This window comes from Grammomys surdaster, unplaced genomic scaffold, assembly GCF_004785775.1.
Source record: "Grammomys surdaster isolate TR1022 unplaced genomic scaffold, NIH_TR_1.0 144, whole genome shotgun sequence".
Taxonomy (NCBI): Eukaryota; Metazoa; Chordata; class Mammalia; order Rodentia; family Muridae; genus Grammomys; species Grammomys surdaster.
In genome coordinates, this window is record NW_021604602.1 from 3819754 (window position 1) to 3832769 (window position 13016).

At 55.3% G+C, this 13016-nt stretch overlaps 1 protein-coding gene across 1 annotated transcript in view; it reads right to left on the reverse strand.

Annotated features, from left to right (window-relative positions):
* The window catches only part of Ccdc85c (coiled-coil domain containing 85C), a 69892-nt gene extending 56956 nt beyond the window's left edge, over positions 1–12936 (reverse strand). The window contains exon 1 of the mRNA XM_028764473.1: positions 12135–12936. Within this exon, the coding sequence (XP_028620306.1) occupies positions 12135–12936 (802 nt within the window). The remainder of the gene's footprint in view (positions 1–12134) is intronic.
* Positions 12937–13016: the final 80 nt, after the last annotated feature.

A 13016-nucleotide genomic window follows, 5' to 3' on the forward strand; every position in this document is an offset into this window, starting at 1 on the left:
CTCCCTCATCAGTACAGACGGACAGTTCAGTACTAGCTGAGGCTTTAGGCATCTGCTCAGGGGCCTGTATGCCCCCGAGGGAACTGGTGTAATAATTCTCGGCATCTGGAGTCAAAGATGAAGGTGCCTGTGGGACTTGAAAACGACTTTCTCTTTGCCCCTAAGGCTAGCCCTGTCACTCCTGAGCTCCTAAGGCTAGCCCTGTCACTCCTGAGCTCGTCTTTCTGAGTGAGACAACAGCTGGGGCAGCTTCATATGATCAGGGTTGGGGGGGGGGGTATTGACACGTTAGAAAGTCACCAGCGGCCAGGTGCACAAGAGCAGGGCCAGCATTCAAAGGAAGGGCCAACAAAATGGCTCAGCAGGCAAAGGTGACCTGGAAAGCCTGACCACCTGAGAGCTCAATCCTCGAATCCCATGGTGGCAGAAGAAACTCCTCAAAGTTGTCCTCAACCTCCACAGGCCCGATGCAAACACATACACACACACACATATACACACACACACACCCCGCCTCCCCATCCCTGCACACACAATCATGTGCACAAAAACAAAGTTTTATTAAAAAGAAACGAGTGAGTCTCTCCTGTTTCTAGTCTCCCCTTTCTCTGCATGGAGGAGTTGACAGGTGATGCCGGTAGTGAGGGGAGGGCAGGGGAAATCAACTCCTCCATGGGGTGTACAAACGATCCTGTGGTTGCTGCCTCTGGGTCAGACCAGGCCCCCAACTAGCTAAACACTTCGGAAGCGACTGCTGGAGACCAGGGAGCCAGCCACAGCTACAGCCTTAAGGCCCCAAACAAGAAGGAAGGAAAATAAGACACCACTGGTTTGTCTAGACAGGGAGAGCGGCTAACCCGGGAGCAGCCACCTAAGTGAGGCTGAAAACCAGGACAGGTTTGGACTTCCGGGTCTATCTCGAGCTCCTCAAGGGTCTCAGGGCACCAGAAACCTATGCGACCATCCCAACCCACAGGTAAGCAACTGAGGCTGGGGAAACTGGGGAGAGATCAAGAGAAAATAAACCCATCAGGAGAAAGAAGCCAGTGGGGAAGCCGGGGTGTACATGAAAATAGCCTCCTACACACGCACAAGTGCATCCATGCACACAACTACACTTACATGCATGCACACTTACACACTTACATACTTACACACAAATATACATGCATACACACACCCACCACCACCACCGCCCCGCCTCAAGAGGCATGTCATGTCCCCAGGGAGAGGTGCTGAGGGGCACACAGAGCTCGTCAGTCAACAGGAGTACACCAGGCCTGCTGGGACACCCAGAATGTCCTACCAGCTCAGGATACCTAGATGCCTTACTCACTGCGCCCCTCCACTTCCCACCCTGTGTTCTGGGGGGCTTCCTGAATCCCTTGATTCCTGTCTTCTAAAAAGCCTTGGGCTCACTAACCCAACAACTGCGTTCTTCATCAGCTCTGAGCCACAGGAGGTGGATGAAAACTGTTGTTCGGGACCCCCTGGGGCACAGACTTTTCAGGAGCTGGAGGTGGGGTACAGGGGAGGTGGGCTGGAGGGAGGGTCCCCAAGGTTACCCTAGCAGATCTAGACAAGGATGTCAAGAAGGAGCAATAGAACCTGGATAACCCCAATGATTCCAGAATCCCTAACTACCAGGAGCGCCAGGAGTTAGTTCATGGAGCATGGAGTTCAAGCAGCAGGAAGCCAGCCTGCCCGGTGCTCACCTGCCTTGGCCTCAGTGCTCACCAGGCACAAGCAGCTTTCTCATAGGAGCCTTGTAACACTTAGCTTCCCTCACCCTGCAGCTGGTCACAGTGCCCACAACTGGGCTAGCACCTGTGGGACAAGCTCCTCACTTAGTGGGAAGGGGACAGGGGGGGTCTGCAGATCAGAGGTGCCAGCTTTGGAGACTACCTCGCACAGCGGGGACAGCAGATGATGGATGGGGCCTCATAACTACACTCCTGGAGGGGCTCCCCAAGACAGTCTCGGGAGAAATCCCCACGCTTTAGAGCCTGCGGGGCTGGGCTGGCTGTTCTCAAGAAACTCTGCAGAGGGGGGGCTAGCTGAGCAGGGCATGCCCTCGAGGAGAAGACAAGGCGAATCAAGAAGTCCCTGGAAGCAACAGTGAGGTCTCCACGGCCACTGACACCCACAATCCCTGCCCCTGCTCCCAGGAGATCCCCTCCCCTCCACCTCAACTATGCTGTTGTCTACACAAAGTAAGACTAAGGCCCCCAGGGAACTCCCATGGGGACAGGGAAGCCTCAGGGTCCCGCAGAGCCATACAGTCTGTAGGACACTATGTCCAGTCTCTCTCTGGGCTATGTCACTGAGATCAGTTCAATGTCACCCTGAAACACACACACACACACACACACACACACACACACACAGAGCATTCTCAGCACAGTGAGGCTCCAGTGAGTGGTAGGGGGTTGGGGGGAGCCTCAGGTGTGGTGTCTAATGGACTTATCACCAGAGACAGCTAGCGAAATGGCCCACAGCTGGACCCTGGAAGCTCACTTAACCCCAGGAGAGGGTATGCCCACTAGCCAGTCACAGCCTTGGGCACCACAAGTAATCAAGAACAGTGAGAGTCCGTAAACAATGGTGTCCAGTGTCCAGGGCAGGTCTTCTGCCTCTCCTCCGAGAGAGAACACAGGGCAGGAAGCGTGCCACTGGCCTGTGTCCCTACCCCGCTACCCCTTCAATTCACAAACCATTTTCTTTCTGATTCCGCACCTTCTTGGCCTCCTTTGAAAAATAAAAAGCTGCCAGCTGGGAACCAACCAGCTGAGTTCTGGATAGGACCCTAGGAGCCAGGGGACCCTCTCTGTGCTTTAGTTTCCTGAAGACACATGGCCCCCAGCCATGAGCAAGCCTGGGATGCACTGTGACCCTGGCTCGGTAGGCAAAGGCTTCCCACAGACATGGAACGAATGAGGGCCACGTCCCACATCCTGTGCCTGTTTGCCTCGAGGACCAACCCGAGCCTCTGTGAAAAGGGCGCAGGAGCAGGGAAGGGGAGCCGTGGAAGGGCCTGAGGGGCACCGGAAGAGTGAGCAGCCTCAAGGCCACAACTCCAGGACCCAGGTAACAAGTCACTGAGCTCGATGGGGAAGAATGGAGTCCCTAAGTCCAGGCTTAGATGTCCCAACTTGTGTGGGCAAGCTGGAGTCGCAGAACCCAGGAACAACTGTCCACACCAGCACTGTCCTGCAGAGCTGTCCCTTATCTCCAGGTAAACAAGGCTCCAAACACACTGGTCCCTCTGCAGTGAGAAGCACTGTCCTACCCCCACCACCCCTCACTGCCATCACACTAGGCTGAAGCAGATGAGACAATGGACAGCTCAGGGACACAACTGAGAGACCCTGAAAAGGAGTGAATCCACAGGATACAGGTGGCCAGCAATCCCAGGATGGACGACCAAAGGCAGAAACTCAGGCTGAAGAGAGAGAGAGCTGACATTGCTATCAGGGAGTGGGGGGAGGGGGAGCTGGAACACTCTGGGTTCCAGAGGACAAGTGTCAGGGGGCACTGAGTACTACAGCATACAGACTACTAACCAGGGCCACCTTTCCCAGGGTCTGCCGCAAGGAGCAGCAGCAGCTCCAGTCCATGGCCAGTGGAGCTTCCCCCCCCCAACCCCACCCCCCATAGAGGAGGGCAGGATAGCAGAAGGGCTGTTTTTGTTTTATTGCCCTGGACAAGGAAACACTAGCCTGTTTGCAAGGAAGGATCTGGGGAGAGACCCAAGAGGAACAAAAGAAAGGAGACAAGGGGGGGAGGGGGTGTCCCCACAGGAGGAGCTGACCTAAAGGCAGAGGAAGGGAGGCTTGCCATGCCAGCTAGGACAGAAGGAACTGAAAAAAGTAAGACCCTCCTCATCTTGGGATGTGCAGAAAGGTGGGGTGCGCACATTGCTGAAAACATGGGAAACAGAAAGGGCAGGCAGGAGCGAGGAGAGCTTCCCATTGTCCCACCAGCGACCGAGAGTCATTAAACAGCCAAGCGGCTGGGAAACGGAGCCTTTGGCCCAGGCAGTGTGGCCGGAACCTGCCACAAAGGGCCACTCCCAGAGCGGGCTCATTAGGGAGGCCAGCCGGTGCCGCACATGGTGACAGGCGGGTGCATTCAGGGCCCGTGCACAATCAAGCCCTTGTGACGGGGTAGGGGAGCGGGGTGCTCGCTGGAGCCTCGGATTCCTAGACAAGAGCAAGTCTCCTTCTTGCCTTACAACATGGGAGCTGACGGGAAGACAGATTTGGGGAGACAAAGAGATGCATCCCCTGACAGTGGATGTTCTATTTCTGGAAGTGGGTCGACTCTGCTCAATAGCTGCCATCTCCGTGCTGCTGGCCCTGCCTACATCTGTCCCCTTGAATATAGCCTAACAGCCATTACCACTCCCTTCGGGGCAGGCTCGTCCTGAGCATTCGGGGTGTAGATGCATCTGTGCCCAGCTGGAACTTAGAGATGCTGGGGAGGAGGGGAGGAGGTGACCTGTGCACGGTGTGAAAAATGGGCCTGGCTTTCTGCAGCTGCTTGTAAGCCCTCAACTGGGTGCATTAGAGCTGTGTCCTTGGGTACCCAAAAAAGCATCAGGGGGAGGCCGACACAAACCAACCTGCCTCCACCTTAAACTGCCCTCTGCCTCCTCTGCCCACAACCCCACCCCCCAGCCTAGGAGGATGAGCCATCGTCCACCACTGGCTGACTAACAGACCAAAGCCCAGCTCAGTGGCCCCTAGGCTCACCGGTTTCTCCATAAAGACTCTGACTCTCACTACCCACAGGACCTGAAGGCCACAGCAACTAGAGAAAACTCTGAGTCTGGACCAAACAAAGGTGTTTGTTTGTTTGCTTGCTTGTTACTCAGCCAGATGTTGTGGCAGCCGCCTTTAATCCTAGCAGAGGAAGGGAATCTCTGTAAATTCAAGGTAACCTGGTCTATATAGTGAGTTCCAGGCCAGCCAGAGTTACATTGTGAGACCATGTCTCAATCAATCAGTCAATCAGTCAGTCAAACAATCAGTCAATCTGGGTGAGGAAGCACAAAGGCAAAGAGCACAGCACTAGCTATGACCTAGGAGAAGGTAAGCTTGTACACACACCACCACCACCTCGGCAGGTTTCGGTTTTTTGGAAGTAGATGAAGACCATTTGCTGCCAAGAATAGGAAATGAAGAAAAGAGAGAGAGGTGGCCAAAATGGCCTGGCTCTATCCAGTTTAAATTACGAGAGGCCACTCCCCAGCCTTTCCACCCAGCCCACCATCCCTGACTCTGGGGGTACATCTACTGTGTATTCCAGAAGACAAGGCTGTGCCCGGTGACTGGAGGGTGGCGTGCTGTAGGGAGGGGCCTCAAGAGCAGGAGCAGACATCTTCAGCCCCAACAAACAAACATACACCAAAATGGAAGTTCAGTGTTGCCCTCAACTCAGCACCATCAGATAGCTGAGGCCGGTAATTCCATCAGGCCCTCAGGAGGAGTGGTGGCCCAGACAGAGGCCTGGCCTCCACAGCACTAGTCAGATCACCATCTCAAGGGACTGGTGTGAGTAGTCCCAGGCAGCCCCAGAAGCCTGAGTCCTGTCTCAAACTGAGGACCTAGGGCCCAGCTGTTGTTGCAGGAGCGAGGAATAGACACCGCTCCTTTGCAAAAGGCATGCACTAATTTGTAGCCATCCAAAAGACAGTTTAGAGGCCCGCACCCCATCCCCACCCCGTGCCGAGTCTAGGAATCAAGAGGACCAAGACCCCAGGTCCCAAACAGACAGACAGGAGTGACAGACCCAAGGGTGGGTCCCCTTCCCTCTCAGCTTCCCCCTTAAGAGCCGGAGGATTCCACAGGGCTTGCTCAGGGTTTCCGGCTCTTCCTGGCCAGGCATTTCCTCCGCTCAGAGGCCAACACTCTGAATGCCATCTACTCTAGGACAGCGCTGACAGACAGAGGGAGGGACAGGGAGAGAAAGGACCCTGCAGCAAGGTACAGGACTCCCAGACCTGCCCCTACACCAGTAGGGAGAAGGGAATGGGCCCAGAAGACAGGGAAGTTAGTATGACCAGGAAGTAGAGTTGCCAGCCTCCAGGGCAGGGCCCATACCTTAGCGAAATAGGCTAGCACTTCTAGGAAATCTACTGATGGATGGACAGGACTTCAGGTCTTCCTGACCTGCTCCACAGAGAGCTGGAGACCAGGGAAGATTCATTAAGAGCAGGCACCTACCCTCAGGTGACTCGGCTCCCTGTCTGTCCAGAGCCATACGCCTATAGGAAGAGAAAGGACGTGACAGAGACCAGGTTGGAGACAGCTTAGAGGAAGTGGTAGGGAGGCTGTCCCTGACTTTAAGATCACAAGGATGGGGGCTGGAGCGGGAGTGGCTCTGTGTTAAGAACACTGGCTGCTCTGCAGAAGACTCTGGTTCGGTTCCCAGGCGCCACCAAGGTGACCCAGAACCATAGGTAACTTCAGTTCCAGGGGATCCCACACCCTCTTCTGACTTGCACATTACACACACATAGTGCATGTACACACAAGCAGGCAAAAACAATCATACACATAAAGTAGAATTTTTTTCTTTATTTTAAAGACAGAGTCTCACTATGTGGCCCTGGATGGCCCGAGCCCCCAGAGATCTACCTGCATCTGCCTCCAGACCAAGATTAAAAGCTTACACTACCACATCCATCGAAATCCTAAAATAAAATAAAATAAAATAAAATAAAATAAAATAAAATAAAAATTCCATCCCTGTAGGAGAGGATTTTGTTCCTTTCTCCAAGCTTTGTGGCTTCCACCAGTGTCTGACCTGATCCTCCTGTAGGCCAGCACCACCTAACATACAAATCAGAGGTTCAAGGAGGCAGACAGGGGCTGGGGGAAGACTGAGCCTACAGCAAAGGTTCTTTCCTATGGCCGGTGCTAGAGTCGAGGCTGTCCTGGAGGCCCTGGGCTTCTTGTTCCTAACCTTAGCTCAGCCTCCAGGACACCTCCCAGATAGACGCTCCTAACTGCCACTCCCAAGCCAGGCGGCATGAATCACCATAAAGGCACAGGGAACTTCCGAGTGTAAATGCTCATTAAACTTGAGCTCATGCTTCCATTCCTGCTTTAAGAAACAACTGTGAGGTCAAGGCCCACTCCCAGCTGCCCTCCCACTCCTGACAACCCTGTCCTAGCCAACCCAAGACTTGGACCTCTAAGTCCTACCCACAGCAAAGCCCTTCACCGGTGTCCAGGCAGGTGATCACCGGTGTCCAGGCAGGGGACTCCTGACTCTTGAGGCCACAGGATTTATCTGGACTATGTTCCTTTGCAGCCACTGAACTCTGAGTCACTGGAACTTTGGGGCTTCACCTGCACATAGCACCACGGCAGCCCCTCTGTGGTTATTGTCCCATGTGTGTCCAGAGCGCACTGACCAAACCAAACCCTGGCCTCTCCACACCATGCTCCAGGTCCCACCTCCAGAGCTTAGTCATTCTGTTCTTTCTTGACTACAAAGCCATTTTTCTTCTGCTCAGCTGGACAAGAAGACAGGACTGGCACAAAAGCTCCACTCAGAAGCATAGGCTAGGGGGTTCCCTATCCACAGCCCAAGGAGACAATTCCCAAGTGGCACTTTCCCAGCATGAAAACCGGTATCCGGATGAAAACAGAAGTCACAGACCCCTTCTTTTAAAGGCCCAGTTGTAGAAGCAGGATATTACAAATGAGAAAACAGGCCTTGAGGGTCAGCAAGGTCACAGATCAGGTCAGATCAGGGAACACAGAGTTCACCCTCTTGACCCTGGAGCCAGAGCCGTAGGCAGCAGGCTCTCCTGCCATAAGCTTGGCACTGGGTGTTCCATCTCAGAGGAGGTGTGTGCATTCATGGGGTGTCATACAAAGACACCTTCCCTCCTCCCAGAGTTCTGTCACGTTTCCCATTTTATAGGTTCAGGGACTTGCCTAAGTCTTTCAAGGAACTGTTGTGAATGAGGGCCACAGGCACGTTGTACACAGAAAAGGGCATGAGTGGGAGCTGGGTTCTCGTAAGATATGATTGATCTACTGGCCATAGACCCATCTTCCATAAAGCCCGTGTCCCATCCGGCATGGGACAGTGTCGTGTAGGGATGACCACTGTGATGCGAAGCCAGCCTGGTATAGAAAGGTGAGAAGGTGGAGGAAGATAAATGGAGGGACACACACACACACACACACACACACACACACATTCTACACAGAGGGGGCTTCACTCCAAAGAGGAGAGCTGAAACCCTCTTGGAAGAACCGACTCTTCCACTTAAGCGCCCCTCCCTGCTGGAGCTCACACCTGGGACTCACTCCAGACCCCAGCAGGCCCTGTGGGTACCAAAGCAATATCCAGCACCTCTTCAAGCCTCAGTTTGCCAAGAAGCCTCCTGGAAGAGCATGGCAGCCCTTGACAGCTAGCAAGCTCTTTGTGGTAAATGTGATATGCTAGGTGGACCGCCTGCCTATGGACTTCCGGGGCTCTGGGGACCTAGCACTCAAGTCCATGGACAAGGTCACGGCACCCCCTGCACCAGAGTCGGGCTAGGAGAAAAGAGCAAGCTTGCATAACCCGCCCATTATCTCCTCTGACCTTTGTCCCAAGCTGGCTGCCTTAGGAAAGGCAGTCTTAGTTGTGGAGCCCTGAGGCCTCCTGGAAAAGACCTGTCTCACTACCAACTTGCTCCATCTTTTTCTTAAAAAAAAAAAAAAAAACCCACCCCCCCCCCCACCTTCACACAAAAAAAACAAAAAAAAAAAAAAACCACCAACGGGAGAGCCAACCCTGCTCATGTTGAGTGGCTCAAAATTTTAACCCAAATGTGAAAAAGATAGCTGACATTCACTCACAGGCTTGCTGGAACTTGAATTAGCCACAGAGGCCACAGGGCATGGGGGTTGGGAGAGAGAAGGACACACACCCAAGGACAGAGGGATGAGTGGTGGGCTACAAGAATATGACTGAACATGCTCTCTTTTCTGCTTCGTGTGTGTGTGTGTGTGTGTGTGTGTGTGTGTGTGTGTGTGTTACTCTCAAGAGAGTTCCATACCGTGCTGAGCAAATGTTCTAAATGTTCTACCCCTAAGCTACAACCCCAGAGGGAATTTTTTTTTCTCTGAAATATCACCTCATTTGGGGAAAGAAAAAGGGGCTGAACCTCTAATGTTTATTGGGTTCCACCTGCAAAACTGGATTAGACTGACAGCAAGGATACCCTAGCCCTGACTTCAGCCAGCCAGGACCCAGCCTCTCAAAAGGAGCCCAGTGCCCATCCAGTGCCTACCCAATGCCAAGACCAATTTGTATATACATTGACAGGCCTGGAAAGCCCACTTCAGCCAGGACTGCCTTGAATACGGATGGCCGCCTCCACCATTGCCACGTGAGTCCCTTCTAGGACATCTGACAGGCCTGTGGGCACAGCAGCATAGCTCCCTCAGAGACTGCGGACCTTGGTTCCCTGGCTCAGCAGCAGGTGCCACCACACACACCACACACGGAGGGAGCTCAGACCCACAGGCGGTTTCAAAGGCAAGCAAACAGAGTTTGGAGCAGAAGCCAGAATGTGCTGGCAAGCCTCCCATGACGGACTCCTCTGACAACTGCGGGGACCACTGTGGGCAGGTGCCAATCCACTGACCTTCCTGGGGTAAAGGGTTCTGTGGGCTCCCCTCGACCTTCCAGAAGAAGGACCGGGAGGCCAAATTAACCATGTCGCCTGAGATACATGAGGGAGTCAAGCTGTCCAGACCCCTTGGGTAACTGGGTTATCAACGAGCCACTCTGTGCTCCCTGATAAGGAAGTAACACTTCCAGCACGGGAGGGGAAAAAGGCACAGCCGGGAGGAATCAAGAACAGGGAGGCATCCATGTTTCCTGAACTAATCAGAAAGCAAAAATGCCAACTGCAGGGGCCTCAAGCCATTCTGGGCAGAGACCACAAGGAGACAAGGCTGGGGTCCTCTCTGTGACTCTCCTTGCATGTATGTAAAGCAGGGCTAATGCAGCCCACCCAGGGCTCCTGTGAGCACGCTGGCCACCACCTCAACTCTCTCTCTCTCTCTCTCTCAGCCCAGCCTCCTGCTCCTCAAAGCCAAGGAAGGCTTTGGATCCCAGTATAGGGAAGCCCACTTTTTCCGTTTCCTGGAATTCTGTGCACGATCAAGGGAGGACACCTTGCCGCCACCCACTGACTTCAAGAGACAAAACTAAAAAGAACAATCTGGCGTGTGGCTGAAATGTGGAGTAGTATCAAGGCTGAGTTTTCAGTCCGGGCTGAAGCAAAGCCTGGCTACGACAAAAATCTGCAGTGGTTTTGTTGTAAGGACACTTGAAGAAGGTGAGGTCTGTAGGAAACAGGACACTTCTGCCCCGACCCATCTCTAGTGGGGTGGAAAACCTCTAGTCCGGCCAGGTCCTTCTCTACTGCATTATTCACTACTGCAACTCTGGGCCAGACTCACATCTCCTAGCAAAAAAAAAAAAAGTCTGCAGAGAGGTGGAGACACTCAAGCAAGCCAGTGTCCTGCAGAGACTCACCCTGGCCTCTCATTACTGATGACCTAGCTGAAAACCGGCAACCCTGTGTTTTCCTAAGTGCAAAGATTCTCCTCCTTATGCTGCACTTGGGGGAAAATCAAGACCCAGAACACTGGCCGTCCCAGAGGCCCCCCTGCCCAGGGAAGGGGAAGCCCTTAAAAGAGATGCATGCAAGCTCTGTAAAAGGAGGGGTGTCTGTCCCCAAATTAAGCTGGAACTGGGCATCTAGAGCTTGAGTGCATAGCTGTTCGGTGAATGGCCTGGTGGATGCAATGTTACAAAAAGAAACCTGAGTTGCTGTGGTAGATTGCTAATCAGTAACAAAATATCCCTCTAGCCCCAGTCCTTTCCTGAACTCCCAAGCCCTGGATAGTAAATAAAGGGGAAACCTCTATCTGACCTGCATGGGCAGGGACGGCAGTGCCTGCCTCAAAATGCCCGCAGAGGGCTTGGCCAGGAAATGCTTGGTCCTCTGCTCCAGCTGTCAGCTTAGGGAAGAGAAGTCCTTCTAAGCCTGGATAGTCCATGGACTAAGAAACGCTTTAAGGAGACCAGAAAGGGTGGATTATTCTCCACTACCAGGCGAACGATTCAGGCAGAGGCAGGTGCCACCAACACTGAGAACCAAGCTTCCAAAAACTGTGGGGGAAACAGGGAAGTACAGCATCTGGTGGTCAGGACAGGAGGGAAGCTGCAGGGCCCAGATCGCCACTGAAGGGACAGCCACTGTACCCTAGGTGGGGGACACTCTCCCATAGGGTCAACAGCAACAGGTTGAGGGGACAGCGCTGACCTCCCACCCATCCACACTCTAGCCTCAGCACTTCCTGTAAGGCGACTGAGCCTACAAATCCCTTCAGAGGCATTATTTACCTCCACCTCACATCCCGGTGAGGCGGGCATCAGCCTCTCCAACTTAAGAGCAAGGATGAAAGGAAACTGAGGCACACGGGGAAGTCGGAATAGATTCCAAATATATCCTCTGGGGAAAACTGTAGAGACCAAGTTGAGAAAGGTGTCCCAACCAGTACTGCGGGATTTATGGGAAGCCAGGAAGACTCTTATCTTAGCCCAGAGTGCTCTGGCCCAGCTTCGTCAAGGTCTCAGCCCTGGGGCTTATGTGCCAGCCGGGGCCCAGGAGGAGATACGGCTGGGAAGGAAGCAGGGGAGGAAACCAGCCTCAAGCACAGGGCAGTCGTGGGTGCTGAGTGAGTTTGAGGGAATATCTGGGGCTCCAACCAGAAGAGGGAATTCACTTGCTTTAGCTTAGGGGGCCTTTCATAGTCTTCCAAGAAAAACTCCCCCCCCCCGCCCTCAAGTGCTTTCAGGGTGGGATGAGAGACACCCCCTAGACAGCCCCGGAGTGCCAGCCGCTAACACAAAAAGCTGCGGGGGGAAAGAAACTTTTCTGAGTCTCTACTAGACAGGGACAGCACCCTGCCAGATGCTCCATTTGCTGCGCCAAGCTGCGGAAGGGTCTGGAGGTGCGACCCCCACCCCGCCCCGCACCTGTGGGGTGTCCAGGAACTACCGCTTCACAACACCCCTAGGGCTTCCGATCCGGGCGGGGTGCTTACCGTGCAGGCCGTTAGGGATGCTTCGGTGGTGCGGCGGCGCTGACAGGTCATCCAGGGATCGGCGCGTGGCTCCGGCCTTGCCGTCGGGACCCTTGTGCGGCCCCGAGGGCAGCAAAGCGGGTGGGACGTGGTGGTGGTGATCCGGGCTGCCGCCGCTGCCCGCACTGGACGTGCTGCTGCCGTCGCCCACGTCGCGGGCCCCCGAGCCCGCCGCGCTGCCCGCCAGGGGCCCGCTCAGGCTGGCCTGGCTGTCGATGGAGCTGCGGGAGCCCGCGCCGCCGCCGCCGCCGCTGCCGCCAGCGCCCCCCGCCGCCGCCAGCGCCGCGCGCTCCTCGTCCAGCAGCAGCACCAGCTCTTTCAGCTCCAGGTTCTCGCGCAGCAGGGCCTCCTGGCGCACCTCGAGCTCCCGCAGCTTCTGCTGAGAGCGGGCCACCTCGTGCCACACGGCGCCGGCCGCGTGGCGCCCGAAGCGCTGCCACTCGCGCGCCAGCTTGCGCCCTTTCTGCCGGTCGTCGTCCAGGAAACAGCAGAGCTCGCGCAGCTCCTGATTGTCGTCCTGCAGCCGCTGGTTCACGTCCTTGAGGCCGCGGATCTCCAGCAGGTGCTGCTGCAGCCGCCGGTTCACGTCGCGCATCAGGCCGCCGTGCTCCAGCATGAGGCCCACCTTCTCGCCCTCGGCGCGCCGCAGCCGCCGCGCCAGCTCCTCCTTGCTCCAGCGCAGCAGTTCCTCGTCCGGCACCTGGCTCAGCTCCTCCGACGCCGCCGCTGCAGCCGCCGCCGCCACCGCCGGGGGCTTCGCCATGGCGGGGCCGTCACCGCGGCATCGCCCTCGCCCGCGCCGGGCCGGCGCTCCCCCGCGCAGGGGCTTCTCTGGGCCCGGCC